Here is a 17,344-nt window from a genome sequence, read left to right on the forward strand (position 1 = left end):
TTTTGTTTTTTTTCTAACGCACAAGCAAAGTTATAGGCTTTGCCCTAACAAGACATATTTATATAAGGTAGATGCATGCATTACAGCAACTAACAAATTTACAAAAACATTTGGTATGTTTCGGTACTAATTTTTACTATCTTTTGGATATTGGAAAAGAGCAATTGTTGGTATTGAAAATAAAATGTCAATGAATGCTCTGTTCCAGAACCTGCAAGAAGCTATTGAATAATAGGGTCATTTCCCTTGCTATAAAAATCACAATTTATATGAGAGCAGTATACCACTTTCACCCTTTTTTGCCATTGTTACCATTTTTAAAAGTAAAGGAACGGACCAACTATTTGTTCTTCGATAATTTGATTATTTTACAGACATATAACATCTTATGATAAATATATAGTATCCTGCATTTGAGATCCTTGATGTTCTTGGGAATCTAAATCAATATGAAAGTCTTCTGCCGTGACATCTAATGATTCCTGTTGGTGTTGCCGCTGGTTATTGTCCTGGTCCACACCCTCTTCTTCTTTTTCTTCTTCTTGCTGTGGTTGATGGGTTTTCTTATAATGCTCCTCCCATATATGTTGGCGTAATTCTGCATAATATTTATAGGCCTCTGGACACTGTGTGCACATATAGGTTTTCTCTCCCACATGTGTTCTCAAATGTTTATTCAGATCACCACTCTGGGCATATGCACGATCACAAAATTTACATTTGTATGGTTTCTCTCCTGTATGGGTACGATAATGTCGTTGCAAATGATTAACGTCGACAAATCTGGAAGTAAACAAAGTTGTTTTTTTTATTATTTTACAAATTTCGTTATTTTTTCCAAAAAACATACCTCATATCACATTGGCCACATGAATATGGTTTCACTCCAGTATGCTTCGCTTGGTGTTTTCTTAATGTCGAGGCCCTGGTATAACATGAACCGCAAACTTCACATACATGTTGCTTGAGATTTTGATGCGTTTTTTTGTGTTTTTGCAAATCCATAAGGCATTTAAACCGGCTTGGGCATTGATTACAAGCCCATTTCCTAACAGTAGTATGACGTTCCATGTGCTGTTGTAAGTTGCTTTCAGTACTCAATTGTTTGCCACATAGGTTACAAATGAATCGATTGCTACCAATATGTACACGCATATGATCCTGTAGACTTTGTTGATTGTAAAATGGTTTTTCACAAATGACACAGAACACATTCGGCAGACCCATATGCCGATACAAATGTTCCTGGAGTAGAGCATTTAAGACAAATGTCTTATCGCATTGAGTACAATTGTATTTCTCTATATCGGGGTGGTCTTTTACAATGTGCTCAGTTAGAGATATGACAGACATAAACGTTTTCTGGCAATGTTTGCAGGCATAATAAATATCGAAATTTTTACGTTTGAGAGCGGTTGATTCTACGTTGTTACGCCGATGTACCTGTCTACGATGTACGGCTAATGATGCTCTAGTTAAAAAACGTCTGGTACAGTTGGGACACTGGACACCTTCGCTATTTGGTTTATTTTTCTCAATTTCATGTTTCCGCAGATGCCTCCTGAGGCGATCAGACGAATAAAAACGATATGGACATAATTGACAAGCATAAGGTCTATCCATGGAATGTAATGGCATGTGACGATTTAAACGATATGTACTACCCAAAATTAGACCACAAACATTACAGGGATAGTGGCCTCTTTTGTAGTTGCTACGGGGTCTGAAAAAAGTAACAAGTGTTTTATATGGACTCAAAAAAATGAACAAATGTGTAACCTACTTTTCAACTTCTCCAATGCCCGTATCAACAAAATCAACATAGTTTTCATCGTCTTTCTTTTCCAAGTCATTTGCATCGTCATCGTCCTCCTCATCTTCATCACTGTAAATAGAAGCAGTTGAAAATATTATTACACCCTTTGTAAATAGCGCTTAGCCATACTCATCCTGATCCGTAAAATCTTCCTCTTCTTGATCATCATCGTCATCGAAGCCATCTTTTAATTCCGTGGCATTCGTTTTATTCATCTCCTCACCTGAGTTAAGTTCCTCATCTTCTACGGGTACTTGTATTTGATGTTGAGACCACATGTGGCTACAATATCGTCGTTCGGTATCAAATCTATATGTACAAATGTGACAAGCATATGGACGAGTCTTGTCATGTAACAGCTTGTCATGCCTTTGCAAATTGAAGGAACTACTAAACTTTTTACCACATTCAGTGCACTGGAAAGAACCTTTTCTTCGGCATTTTTTCTTAACAGTTTGGCTGAAAAGGAAAACGCGAAAGTTTTTTAATTGTTATGAAACAAGATTAGGTTAGAGGCATCGACGCAAGTAGCTTTTCATCGAAGACAATATGTTATTCTAAACAAAGACATCAAGAGGTATTTCTATTGAAGACCGTTAGATGTCTACGAGTGGGTGGGTGGGTGGGAGGTTCTCTAAGGAAGTAATTATTATTAATTTAATTTAATTTTTATTTGACAAACACAGTAACCTAGCCCATAGGGCCATGAGCGGTTCCAAAAACAGCTATACAATACAATTATTTAAGTATTCTTGAAGAATACCGTTATGGAACCAGAGGGGGACTTCTATTCGAAGCCCAATAGGAGGTTTAGACAACAAGCTCTTTATATTTAACACCACCGCGAAGTCTTCTTTTAGAAGATCGACCAGGGGTAGATCATCATATAGAAGATAACAAAGTGGTTTTCTAATAGAATACGATAAAGTAGTCTTCCTATGAAATTTTTATAGAAATAGATTTGTATTGGAAAATGATATCTAGGGAAGTGCCACACATCCAATCAATATGCTGCGATAATTTCGCTGGTGGTCATTTAGTTCATCAGACATATCAGATGTTGTGAGTGGCTAGATCAAAGTGGATCCCGATAATTTATATTTATACCTACAACATTTGGTTTGTCTTTTTACGTACTGAACTTTACTGAACATTTTTTCTTCAGTAAAGTTTTGACAATTAGGTTTGTCCTTTTACGTACTGAACTTTACTGAACATTGTTTCTTCAGTAATGTTTAGCAACATTTCAATTATACAATTGTCAAAACTTTACTGAAGAAAAAATGTTCAGTAAAGTTCAGTACGTAAAAAGACAAACCAAATGTTCAGTAAAGTTCAGTACGTAAAAGGACAAACCTATTATTGCTCAATTTTTTGTTTAAACTTACTTGACTTTAGTTTGTTTCTTTGTCTTTTTAGCTTCTTTTTCCCCTCTATTAACAGTTTTTTCTCCATTATCCTCCTCCCTGGATAACATCTCTTTGTCCACATCTTTATTTCCTAATTCTGTAGCAAGACGTTCACTGGTTTCACTAGGGTGGGCAACTAATTTAATGCGATTATGTGATTTTGCGTGTAGAACAAGCGATGATTTTTCCCAAAAGACTTTTGGACAATCGGGACATTGAAATTTGTGTTCACTTGCCTTTTTACTATGGAAAAGCTTGTGCCGTCGATATGCTCTCTCTGTTGCAAAAGTATATTTACATTTACTGCAGCAAAATGGACGTATGGGATCATGACATTTGCTATGTCGACGTAAATTATGTGAATTACTAAATGTTCGAAAGCAATCGGGGCAGCGATGTTCTGATCTACGTTTCGACCTTCTAATGGGTTTTTGCTCATACAGTTTGAGATAAGTTGTAGCGTTATTGTAGTCCTGCTGTCTGACGCTAATCTGTGGTTCTTCTTCTTCCTCCACAGCTTCCTCTTTCCATGCAATATCCAATTTTAATTGCAAATCTTCCGGTGTTATTTCGCATGCACTGGTATAGTCAACCACTTCTTCCATGTCTTGTTCCACTTTAAATGCAACATGTTCAATCAATGATGACATGCCCACTTCCTCTCCATCCTGATTTGCATTCTTGAAACATGCTAATAATTGTTTATTAGATTGTATGCACAACTGATGAAAACGATGGCAAGATAGCAATTTGTTTACACATTCTTGACAAATGTGTTGGGTCAGACGTGTTTCTGCCTTAATTTTCAATTGAGGTAAACATTTATCCAAAATATCCACAATTTTAACAATTATAGATTCCTCTACGATGGAATCGTAAAGTTGGTAGAATAGTTTATTTTCCTCCTCACTGAGACAAGTACGGCATTTGTATGACGCTGGAGCAGACATTTTTCTTTGAGAGACTTTATTTACGGCATTTAAGTATTTTGTATTTTAGGATTTTCTTAAAAAAATCCTACAGAAAAATCTATATTTTTTTGGCCGTGCCATTAATTTAATTCACAATAGAGTTATTGTTATTGACAACAGCTGTTCGATGTGGTGTTTTTTATTGGGTCTGTTCCTTTACTTTTAAAAATAATAACGTTCTGTCATGATGAAATTATAAGGTGGCGTAAAACGGCCAGCTGATTGTTTTCAATCTGTCAAATATTTTGTTATTGTGAATAAATTGTATGAAAACGTAAACAAACATTTTGACATATTGAAGAATTTTCGGCCAAAATAGAGTTGTTGTTGTGCTACTTACGGACCTGTTAAATAGATCTTGCGTTCTGTCAAAGTTAAATTTTTTTTCAACTTACAAAAAGTACCTATACGCTCGACGTATTTCGTTACACCTTATTACTCCACCATGCTATTATCTAACTTTTCCTCTTTCAAATGCAATTTGTCCCGGTCCACACTAGAGTAAATTTCATGAAATAAGGTGTTCTTAGGCCGAATTCCCCACTACAGTAATACCGTGTAAAGTACCCATAATAACCCTGCGTTTACAAATGACAGGACAGTTGACTTCATGTATTGATTGTCAAATTACCAAAACTTGCCTGTGTGACGTAGGCGTCCAGACAACTGCAAAAACAGTTGTAAAATTATTAATTAAAATCATCGATTTCTTCTTATTTTCCGTTCACATATTTTGTTTTTGTTCATGTTCTTTTGTTTTCAATACATTTCAATTATCATATCACTTCTTTTTTTCGAAAATGTCAAAAATGTGTTAACCCGGCTGTCTGTGAAAAAATGGTGGACAGCTGGGAGACAAAATATAAATGTATGCATGGTAGAATAAAGTAGAGGTAGGCCAGGTATGAAAATCACTGAGAAATGCCACCCTGCAGCCATGGCTTAAAACGTCAAATAGGATGGTACAATAATAATGGTAGATGTACCTGCATAGCTATCCGTATTACAAAAACATATGGAACTTAGAGCTTCACTTTTTATATGTTAAAAGTGCCATATAGTGTAAAAACATTTCTTTAGTTAGGCTCCAGAATATTCTTGTTGGAAAAGTGTTCCAAAAATAGCAAAAGTTATTCCCAAACTTATGACAATGAAAGAAATGCCATTCACTTATTTTCTACTTGACAAGTTTGGCTAATCTGACATCGTGATTGCTGGCATCCGATTTGCTGATAAATGTCAGCAGAATTTTTACAAAAATTTTAATTTTTACATTCCCGTACTTTTGGAACAAATTTAAATTAATATCAATATTTGATAAATTGTTCATTCGTAAGTTTTGCTAAAAAATCAACAATTTTATTTTGCCACGCGAATACACATTATTTGTCCTTGTTGTCAATTTTGAGATATAGTCTTACAGCAGAATTTTTTTTTTTTTGTTGGAACAATTCAGCGATTCATCTACCTTTATGATTGCATAATGTCAAAAACAGTACAAAATGACAACCCTGCTTTTGACAGATTAGGCCACAAAAAGAAAAAAATTGTAATCAGCTGGTAGCTGTGGCCTACCTTTACTTTATTCTACCATGGTTGGGAGCATGGTGGAATAATAAGGTGTAACGCCAAAAACAGCTGATCTGTAGTGCGATTCTCTAATTCATTTTTTGAGTTACCAATTGTCGGTAAAATTAAAATGCTTATAATTTTGGTAATTACCGATTTTTTTCGGTAAGTTAGCGACAAATAAAAAGCAGTCGTAAAGTTCTACTGATAGCAAGTGTGGTGTGCGCACATTTAAGGGTTAAGCGTTATAATAATAAGAAGAAGAGCAAATATTCAGGTCATCAGCAACAGCTGTTTCCAGATAAATTGGCAAAAATGTCAAAAGGGGGAAACAAAGAGGGAGAGAAAAAGTTTGTTTAAAAGGAGGAATTTCCTGGATAGAGATAAGAAAATCTTTCCTTTTGATTTGAGCCCTGAAGAAGATTGGATGTGTGGTCACCAGGCAAAGAAAAAAAAAAGATAAAACAACAGTGATATGCTTGATTGAAACTTTTATTGAATATAAAGTAAACACATAAAAAACCTACAGCTAAATAAATATACTTAAGACTAAAATTATTGGAACAAAAAAAAAAGGAAACTTTAAACCTGAAAAGAGAATAGAATAAAAAAAATATTAAAATTCCTGAAAAGAAAGAAAGAAAATACGTAAATCCTGAAAAGAAATGAGAAAAAAGATAAAAAAGGTTCCTGAAAAGAAAATTAAAACACTTAAATCCTAAAAAAAAAGAGATAAAATAAATTAAGTAATACAATATCAAAACTGAGATTTTACATACACAAATAAAAAGACTAAGCTAAATTAAAGCGAACGCAACTAAACATTAAACAAAGTTTACCCAGACTAAAACTAGATCAACAATATTGAAACAAGCAGCCGCAACTCCTGGTACCACACCCAACACCCATCCAATCCGTCGTGGGAGGCGCAGAATGCATGGCATGTCCAGCCCGGCTTGCCTTTTGGTATAATTCCCGCACTCACACTTATACTGCTCCACTCAGACAGACAGACAGATGTATGACCAGCTCATAGTTACATTCCGGGTAGCATAAAAAGATAAAAAAAGAAGGAAAATATTAGTGAGAAAAGGGTAACAATTGTTTAGATTTTTTTTGCATGTTCCTACCTTTAGCAGCTTATTGGGTAGATAATCCTTGTACTCGTGTTTGAGCTCAGACTAGGGTTATAGGGACGTCAGTGGTAATCTCGAAGCTCAGAGTGGGAGTTTCATCTGCAGTTGTTGTCCTTTCTGAAACAAAATAAAACAAGACAATTAATTCTACATACATTTACACCTGGAATATAATTAAATGCTAACTACTTACTTACGAATACTTACCTGACTGATACTTACCTAACGAATACCTTAACTTACGCATACTTGCCCTGGGGAGTAGCCGATTCCATGCTTAACATATCATTTGGAAAGCCTCCAAATTATTTCCACTTGCTGTTCTCGCCTGTAAAGAGAGAAGAAGAAGAAGCATGAACCTAATTGCTTGAATGTACATTTTAAATATTGAGTTATTAATAGTTTTTTTCCTTGCAAATATTAAGTTTCTATAACGTAAAAGGAAAGGATTCCAATGAGAATGATATGTTTTCTTGTAAATGAAAATGGAATTAAATAAAACCTATTGTAATGTTTATTGAAATTTTGTGATTTTTCATAATGGCTAACTAAGAGAATTCAAAGGTAAGAAAACTTAGACGAAAACAGGTGGTGTGAAGTAGGGGTATTCCAATATGATTCGGGGAATGGGAATACCATGGTGGGGTGGGACTTCTCCGGCGCTATCGACAGCTAACCAGCGCCATGAAACTAATCATAATCAATAATCAAGTCCGGTTGCTTTTACACACGACATTGTTGCCAAAATCTTTTGTATTATCATCCAACCTGGCAATAGAAAAATGTTTTTTTTTTTTGTCCACTCTGTTGAGAAGCTTGTTCACTAGCAAGAACTACGGCCCCAAAGGCTGAGCTAACGTCCGGGTGAATTACAACTTGCCAGTAACAGCGGTGAACAGTTTCTTGCTCCAAAAGCAGAGGTCCCTAAGGACAGGACAAAAATGGCGCCCGCAACATGGGGCCTGAGTAATCAGGTGTCCTACTTCTGTTTTTTTTAATGCCACTTCTTACGCTGTCCTACGTCCTGGGTGTTTTGACACTCCAGGCCCGGTGGGTGGGTTTGTGATGAGTCACAACCGAGAGCGGGGTGTTCGACCTCAGAGGGGTAGGATGGGGTTGGGATGGCAATGTTTTTCTTTTCATGAAGAGTTGTAAGTCCCGATTTGCATACCTCTGTGTTAAAGTAACAGATCGGTAGCAACGAGTCTGAAAGTAAGGAGAATATACGGATAGTTTCTGTAACTAGTGTAAATAGCCCAAACTGATTTGATTACCTGTCTGTCCGGCTAAAGTACTATCGTTTCAGGCTACCAGACAAGGGAGTCCTGGGTTCACTCAAGAAGAGTGATCCAGTTGTCCTCGAGTTTTGTCCGCTAGGGAACAAATCAGTCCCGAATTTCATTTTTTTTATTTTGGCAACAAGTCGTGAAGATAAAAGAAAGAAATTTGAACATTTACCGGTTGGAGGCCGAGTGGGTGTTTTTACAATATACGTATTTTTCCGTGTGCATGTTTTTTAGGACATGATATGGTTTTTTTGATTAGTTAGTTAAACCACCTGTGTAAGTCTAAGTTTTCGAAGCCTTTAGTATCGATAATTGTGTTGGTATCCGATATAATTCAGCTATAATAGAGAAAAAGATTTTGTTTTTTTATATAATTAGTAGCGGAAATTGACTTCGAGGAAAATTTTTGTTTTGTAAGGGATTTGGAACTCGTATGCCATTAAGGGAGTTTAAAAACGTAATTTTTTGTTTTTAATTCAAACATATATTTTCTTTTATAATACGCGTTTGTGCTGTGTTATTAGTCTTGACAGTAAACCTGGTTGTCCTTATCGGGGGTACAGAGATAGGCTTCGTGATTTCGGAGTTAGAGTAGAGGGATGAAAACTCGAGCCAAGTCGTATGAAGTAGATGATAGTGTCCCAAACGGTTCCAGCATGGCTACGAATGTGACCACGGTAACAACGGATAGTGCCGGGATTGCAACCACGGCGGCAACAGCATTAGGCGCAAATACCACGCTGGTGGGGGGAGGAGGTCTGGCGTCGGCAACGTCAAGCCCAGCCCAATCAGAACACGGGTCGGTCTCGTCAGTGGGGGGAGCTACGCCGGAAAGCCCCGATTTTAGTAGCATTACAGCGCAGAACATTCGGCAAGCGGCGCGTGAGCAGAGAAGTCGGGTACCTCTAGAGCGGGACGAGGAATCCGCAGTGGACCCTCTATTACGAGAGGTTATCAATTCGGCAGTTAAGGTAGGGCAAGGGGAACTAATAAAGCTATTGAATGAGAAGTTAACCATACTAGTGCCGCAGCTGGTGCAAAAGTCCTTGGCAGATACAGACTCCGCGCAGAATACCAGTCGCCCTACCCAAACGGGAAACAAGGCCAATCAAGGAGGACAGACCGATTCGGTATCCCAAAGCGCCGAACAATGGTCCCAGGAAAATGGGCAACCAAACTCACAAAGTTCTCTTCCACAAATTCCTCCACCTCAGGCGCCACAATTTCCTCCATCGCAGCCGCCACAGTATCCTCCACAACAGCCACAACAAATTCCGCCACCACAGCGATATCCTCCACCGCAGCCACAGCCGATTCGGCCGCCACAGCAGTATAATCCACCACAGCGAATTCCGCAACCACAGCCACAACAATATCCACCATCACAGCCCTATCCAACAAGTTGGACCCAGTGGGAGCAGCCGCCGACAAATAACGGCCCACCGCTACCACCGCAGCAAGTGCCACCTACAGCGTATGCAGGGTATGGCGTTGGACGAAATTATATTGATAAATGGAAGTTGAAGTTTGATGGGTCTGCCAAGTCAATAACAGCCGAAGACTTCATTTTTCGTTTGGAGCAGCTGAAGGAAGATTATGGGTGTAGCGACGAGGAGGTTTTAGTGAAATTCCCGCAACTGTTGGAGGGGGCTGCGGAAGGTTGGTACTGGATGCAACGTCGATTAGGACGATTGAACAGTTTCCAAGCTCTCAAACAGTCGTTTTTGGCACAATTTAGGAAATTTGAAAGCGATTTTGATGTGCAGCGAAAAATGATGGATCGTCGGCAGGGGTCACAAGAGGTGTTCGAGGACTATTACAATGCGATGCTGCAATTGCGCCACCAGCAGAGGGAGCCGATGGAGGAGCGCATGTTCATCGACATGATGAAAAACAACCTGAAGCCCAGTATGGCATCTTTGATTTTCCCGGTAAAGATATACGGTTTGCAACATTTCAGAGAAGAATGCCGGAAGGCCGAGCAACTATTGGGGTATCAGCGTCAGGCCACTCAGATCAACAGACAGCAATATGTTCCCCGAGTTCACTCCCTCGAATATGGAGCTCCCGAGGAATGGGAAGTGGATGCAATATCGAGGCAATCAAATTACCTATGCTGGAACTGCCGGGAGAAAGGACACGGGTTCATGAATTGCCCGTCTGCCACTCGCAACTTGTTTTGCTACGGCTGCGGGTTGGAGAAGGTAGCGAAGCCAAACTGTCCCAGATGCCAGGGAAACCAGCAGACCGGTACGGCGAAGGGGATAGCACGTCCGGCTCAGCCGAATCCCCGTTAGCGAAGCCTGAGGAGCAGAAGGGACTGGGAATTAGGATTCTTGAAAGGAATAGAAATAGTGTAGAGGAGAATGAAGATTTTGCAGCTAGATTTAAGGAAATTAAGCCCTGGCCTGTCCGTCTGCGGGAGTATGAGGCGGCTAGGGAAAAGATTTTTAATGGAAGTGGCATGAAAGATTTAGACAGTAGAGATCATGAAGTAATAGAAGATAGGTTAGATGCTGAGAATACTGAAGTAGATGAATTAATAACCATGAATTTCAATACAGTAGTAAATAGATTTAAGGGAAATGAATTGGTAGGAATAAGAACAGCGAGGAAGAACGTTAATTTAGGTAGGATTAAGAGAATTGAGAGAGCTAGAAAGAGGTTTAGAGATAGAAAGAAGACAAGGCACCAGATCGCAGAGGCGAAGTTATATGAAGGAAAGGATACACGATTGTATGCACGGATAGAAATCGGTTCTGAAGAGGTTGAAGGGCTATTAGATAGTGGGGCCACTGTCACTTGCCTAGGGAGAGGAGGAGTCGAACTGGCAGAACGTGCCAATATTCCAATATATCCCTATCGATCCCTGATTAAGACTGCCGATGGCACCTCCCACCAAGTTATAGGAAGAATTCGCACTAGCATCAGGTTAAATAAAATAGAGAAAGAAGTGGAATTCTTTATAGTTCCAACCTTGAGCAGAGCACTCTATCTAGGAGTTGACTTCATGAGGTCATTTAGGATGTTAGCTGCCATCGAATGCTTGTCAATGGAAGACGAAATGGGGGCGGAGGCCGTTGATCCAACAATGCACACGCTTTCTGAGAGGGATAAACAGCGATTAGAGGAGGTAATCGCACAGTTTCCCTCATTCGTTGAGTTGGGATTGGGCAAAACCAGTTTAGAGACCCACTATATTGACACGGCAGATGCAGAGCCGGTAAAGCAAAGGCACTACCCAGTTTCGCCCGCTGTTCAGGCCCTGATGTTTGCGGAGCTGGATAGAATGCTTGACATGAAGGTCATTGAGCCAAGCCAGAGTCCATGGAATAGTCCTGTTACCTTGGTGCGCAAGGGCACTAAGAACAGGCTATGCCTGGACGCTAGGAAGCTCAATGCGCTGACTGTTAAGGATGCCTATCCGCTCCCAAATATCGAGGGTCTGCTCAGTAGGCTGGGGGATACTCATTTCATCTCAAGCGTGGATTTAAAGGATGCTTTCTGGCAAATCCCGCTTGAGATGAAAAGTCGAGAGAAGACGGCGTTTACTGTCCCTGGAAGGCCCTTATATCATTATACCGTCATGCCTTTTGGGCTGTGTAATGCGGCCCAAAGGTTATGTCGGTTGATGGATAAGGTCATTCCAGGGCACCTCCGTGAGAGAGTATTCGTTTACTTGGACGATCTGCTCATAGTGGCGCCTGATCTCGAGACTCACCTAAGCCTTCTGCGAGAAGTGGCTGGCCTTTTGAAAAGAGCTAATTTGACTATTAACGTGGGAAAATCGAAGTTTTGCTTCAGAGAATTGAGGTACCTAGGGTATATTGTGGGCGGAGGCCAATTAAAAGTGGACCCAGAAAAGGTGTCGGCCATTCTTAACTGCAGTTACCCTAAAAATGCTCGACAGGTCAGAAGGTTTACAGGGATGACAGGCTGGTACCGCCGATTTATTGCGGACTATGCAACTCTAGCGGCACCAATATTCTCTACACTCAAAAAAGGGCGGTCGTTCGAATTTGGAGACGAAGCTAAGGCAGCATTTGAAAAACTGAAACATGCCCTGACACAAAGCCCAGTGTTACAGCATCCAGATTTCCAAAGACACTTTTACGTGCAGTGCGATGCCTCGGATCTGGGAATTGGCGGAGTTCTCTTCCAAAAAGACGAAGAGGGAGGAGAGCATCCGGTGGCATACATGTCGCAGAAGTTGACTCCAGCCCAGAAAAACTATTCGGTAACAGAGCGAGAGTGCCTAGCCGTCGTGATGGCAATAAAGAAGTTCCGGCCTTATATAGAACTCATGCCGTTTACTGTCATCACTGACCACTCGTCTCTGAAATGGCTAATGACGAATAAAGAGCTAAGTGGGCGATTAGCTAGGTGGAGTCTTCTTCTGCAAAGCCATTCATTTGAAATCGAACACCGTCGAGGAACTCAAAATGTGGTACCGGATGTTCTCTCTCGATATAATCTAGAAGAACTTGTGGACCAGATGGAAAGTCTAGTAGACCTAGGGGCTGGGGACTTTAAGAATGATGAGTATGTGGCGAAAATCCAGACAATCGAGCAGAACCAAGACTGCCTTCCAGATTTGATGGTCAAAAATGGTTATATCTACAAGAGAACGATTCCGGTTACGGTGGATATACCTCAGGAAGACTTTGTCTGGAAGCTCTGGGTTCCGGCGACTTTGACGTCAAAGGCCATAGAACTAGCTCACAATTCCCCAACAGCAGCTCATGGTGGTTTCCATAAAACGCTGAAGCGCCTCAAGCAGTTATATTACTGGCCAAGCATGAGTGTGCAAGTGAGGGAATTCGTGAGAAATTGCACTATCTGCAAAGAGTCTAAGGCCAATTATCAGAATATGCAGCAGCCAATGAATACAAATATACCATTTGGAAGACCCTTCCAGAAGATCTACGTAGACTTCTTGGGCCCGTATGTGAGATCAAAAGCGAATAATTCGTTTATATTCATTGTGCTGGATCACGTCACGAAGTTCGTTTTGCTGAAACCCTTAGCTAAAGCCAACTCCAAAAGTGTAATTAAATTTTTAATGGACGAAGTTTTCCATAAATTTGGAGTCCCTGAAATCTTGACGTCAGATAACGGCCAACAGTTTGTAGGGAAAGACTTTACGGCGTTCTTAGAGGCATATGGGGTTAAACACTTCAAAACTGGATTGTATTCCCCACAGGCCAATCAGTCAGAGCGCGTGAATCAGTCTATACTGGCAGCAATCAGGTCTTATCTGAAAGAGGATCAGCGAGATTGGGATCAAAACCTATCCGCTATAGAGTGTGCCCTCCGATCCGCGGTTCACACTTCGATAGGGATGACTCCATATTTTGCATTATTTGGCAGCAATATGATTACACATGGAAGTGTGTATAGATTGGCTAAACAGCTCGAAAGCATGAATGACCCAGAATTTAATGCTTTGGCCAAAGATTCGAAGTTGGAGTTAATTAGAAACGAGGTTAGGAAAAATTTAGAGAGAAGTCACAATTCGAGAGCAAAGAAATATAACATACGGTCACGAAAAGTTAAGTTTGTTCCGGGTCAAGAGATTTACCATCGAAACCACCAACTTAGCGATTTTAGTAAGAACATTAATGCGAAGTTGAGTAAAAAATTTGTCAAATGCCGAGTAGTACGCGCTGTAGGTAACTGCCTATATGAAATAGAGGATTTGAAGGGAAAGTCTCTGGGTGTATACCATGCTCGCGACCTCAAGCAGTAAGAGTCAAGAAGGATAACCAGTTTTGCTGTAAACGAATCAAAAAGTCGTCGACAGTTATCATTCACATAATTAGTAGAGCTTCTAAGCCTGAATAGCAACCTGGGTGAAAGGAAATCTCCCCGAAGAAGCAATCAAAAATCGCAAATTCGAATATATGCGTTTACTTCACGACCTCATTGGCAAAGCGCTTTGTCTTGAACATACTCGCTTTCTCATCAGAGGTGACCAGTCTTCGGAAGCCAGCAACAGAAGTCAGATAGGGAAAGTCAGAATACGAAGAGAAGCATCCCATGTTAGGCGACTCAAACTTTTGATTACGATTCTTGAGCTGTCACGTTGTGACTGTCGTTGACCATTGGTGCATTTCCCTTCTTGGTATACATATATAACACATTATGCATATATATTTATATAAAATATATATGCACCTATGTAACATATGTACACCTATACCCATTTGAAACTAGTGACACAAGGCAGGGAATTGTTGTACACAAGGTCGCGGATCTGTCATTCATCGATTTATGTCGTTGGAGTCTGTAAACAGGGAAGACAGGATCAAACACACATGGATGTGTTTGAAAGCACAACGTATCCGACATTCTGACTAAAGTTGGAGATCCCGTTGGTGATACACCGGTGGTAGAGAAGCGAAGAAATAGACATAACATTTTTCCACAGCCTTTGTTTGTTTGGCTTTGCCGTTCGGTGGGATTATCCACAAATATTTCGTCTTATTGGGAAACCTACGTGGAGGGAAGTCCAATAAAAATTCGTGGATCAAGGGTTAGTACAATTTCCCCCTATAGTTACCGAATTTCTTAAGACAAATATACGAGACATATTTCTACAAAGTTTCATAGATATATCGCTATTTGTTCGCGTGGTACCGACGAGCGTAGAGAAACACCTCAAAATAATCACTGGAAATAAATTAGTGGTAAAAGAAAAGATATAAAATTGATAAATACAAACCTTTTTTTTCAACGCCAACAGCATATAATCAGCAAATTTGCTTCTGGATGGGTAAAAACACGAATTCATTCAAACCCTTTTGCACATTTTTTTTTTCAGACAAACAATAGACTCGGGAGTAGAAAACATTTCATATGAAAATGTGGCTAATTTCATACACTTTTTATAATAGATACGGCAAGATTTTGTTGCACACCATCTTACTACACTACTTTACCATTTTGTGCTCAATTTTTTTTATAGCATGGATGAAGATGTAAAGTGATCAAATATTTGTTTTTGTGATTTATACAACAGCAATTACAGTGACTAATAGAATACACTCAAGGCGAAAGAACTCACAGCGCAACATACTTGCTGCATATACCTGGGTGGATTTACAGTTTATGCTTTTATTTAGGCTATTTTAAACCAATGAGGCAATATATTGGTATTTGATGGTATGAGGGTTACATTTTCCCTGCAACGCTCAAGAAGGAGTCATTAGTGAACCAGTAAGAGATAACTTTTTGTTATCCTTGCATATTTAAGAACCCATTGTAAATAAATTATTAAGTCCGTCAGGACTTTTCCCAAATCATATGCCTTTGTTGTTAAGAGATACACACTCCTCGATAAGTACTTGCAAGATCCAAAATGGTAATCTAAACTAGATATTTTTTTTTTTTTTTTTGGAAATTAAGCGTCGAGTATATTCATCGGAGGGAGTAGCAAATGTCAAAGATGCCAGAAAGACATTCTCTGAGATAGGTGTTGATGCAATCTTATCCTTAGAGTTCATATTAGTGGACGAGCTAAAATCATAAATTTTACGTATTTTTCGTAAAGATATGTAAGCCAACAATTTTCGCCCATAGCTTACCATCTTCAAAACACTATTTTACTGATTAGTCTTTGATGCTTAAATGCAAATAATCAGTCAAATTGGTTTCACATTTGTATTGTATGGATGATGAAATAATATTGATTCACAAGATGACACTGTCTGCTAATTCCAAAACCATATATAAACATGTTTTCCCTTAGGGAACCACATTACTTCTGCAACTTCCTGTCAGTTAATTATACTCAGAACTTCAGGATTAAGAAATGTTTCCACAAAAAAAACCTTCCTTATATACTTGCTGAAATGTATGTTGGCTATAATAAACGCAATCGATTTTTCTTATGACATCAGAAAACACGAGTCTGTAAACAGGTATAAACGAAACCTGCCATCTTGCTAGGATGAATCTAGATAACACTTTATCAACACAATATGCTAGGAAAAAAAAGGCAAAAGGTAGGCTTCAAGGCCTATACAGTGCTGGCCAATAGGCCCACCGGATTATTATGTTTGTCGTCAGAACCACTATTGTGATTGAAAATACAAATGAACTCAAATCCTTATAATGAAAACGGATCAAATGTATTATATGTCCCCGATCTTGTGAAGACCTTGGCATATTGAACACTTCACAGATTGGTGTATGTATTTCATGGGTTGTTTTAGTCAAAATGTTCACAGATAACATCTTCGTCGTTATATAAACAATGAAAGTAATATAGTATAGGCAAATGTAATATATAATATAAAAACAAATATGTAATATAAACAATGAAAATGATGGCAAGTTCATGGAATAGAGTGATGGCGATCTAGTTCGAACTAGATAGACAGTTTTAATAGGGTGTGTAGAGTATACCGCCCCAATATGGATTTTTATGTTTACAATATTGTATGAAGTGAAATTTTTTTTCTTCGAGCATTTGCACGCATTAATATAACTCTACTGTAGAATGTACCATAGACTGGTTCCTTAAACTATGTAGTATCCGACATTTATATGTATTCTATTATAAAGACATACCTGAAATTCCATGTTCCTCTTGCGTTCAATACATAATCAATGTTTGCTTGGTGCCATAGGTGGGACGGCACAGGAAACAGGAATGAAAGGAAACACATCCATACATATGGTTGAAGAAAAGGTATTTCACAGTATTTACACATTCCAGCAGACCGTAGTAACAAACGATGGCCATATTTCAGACTAATTAATTTTTTTTTTGTTTACACTTATTTTCGCAGCAATTTTTTCAAGGCCACAGACAGTCATTCATATTGATGTCTCCATTGATTTTTTTCCCCTTAGCGACGCGCACCAATACACACACACACCCGAGGCATTCATTCATAATTCTTTTGCACTTTTGTATTAATTAATTAAGTACTTTTTTCCAATACCCGCACGCAAAAAGCTTTTATTTTTATTATTTAAACACTTTCACTAGTTTTTCGTCTTACTTTTTTTCTTATTTACGTTTAGTTCTTTATTTCCAATTTACACACGACCGGCCGAACGAGAAAATTACGCGTACTATAATGCTTCTTCTAATAGGGGGACGCTAGTAGTCAACATGAATTGATGTCAATTTACGCCAATTGGGAAA

At 39.0% G+C, this 17,344-nt stretch overlaps 1 protein-coding gene and 1 long non-coding RNA gene across 2 annotated transcripts; both read right to left on the minus strand.

Moving 5' to 3' along the window:
• Positions 1–343: 343 nt before the first annotated feature.
• On the minus strand, positions 344–4,762 carry LOC141398813 (uncharacterized). The gene is made up of 5 exons (XM_073976514.1): positions 3,205–4,762; positions 1,946–2,275; positions 1,784–1,885; positions 851–1,723; positions 344–783 (listed from the first exon to the last, which is right to left on the minus strand). Exons 1-5 carry the CDS (start codon positions 4,173–4,175, stop codon positions 387–389), a joined length of 2,673 nt encoding a protein of 890 aa, XP_073832615.1. The 5' UTR covers positions 4,176–4,762; the 3' UTR covers positions 344–386.
• A 1,479-nt stretch (positions 4,763–6,241) lies between these two features.
• Positions 6,242–16,901, minus strand: LOC141398838 (uncharacterized). Its single transcript, XR_012411713.1, has 3 exons — positions 16,762–16,901; positions 6,605–7,229; positions 6,242–6,483 (listed from the first exon to the last, which is right to left on the minus strand). It is a non-coding gene; the product is annotated as an uncharacterized lncRNA (long non-coding RNA).
• Positions 16,902–17,344: the final 443 nt, after the last annotated feature.

Source organism: Musca autumnalis, unplaced genomic scaffold (assembly GCF_047663935.1).
Source record: "Musca autumnalis isolate F117 unplaced genomic scaffold, ASM4766393v1 scaffold_3, whole genome shotgun sequence".
NCBI lineage: Eukaryota > Metazoa > Arthropoda > Insecta > Diptera > Muscidae > Musca > Musca autumnalis.

Coding starts and splice junctions, on each gene's coding strand:
- LOC141398813 (XM_073976514.1), bottom strand. CDS start 4,175: ATGTCTGCTCCAGCGTCATACAAATGCCGTACTTGTCTCAGTGAGGAG. Junction 2,276..3,204: donor AAGAAACAAACTAAAGTCAA/GTAAGTTTAAAC, acceptor TTTCCTTTTCAG/CCAAACTGTTAAGAAAAAAT. Junction 784..850: donor TGTGGCCAATGTGATATGAG/GTATGTTTTTTG, acceptor GTTTACTTCCAG/ATTTGTCGACGTTAATCATT.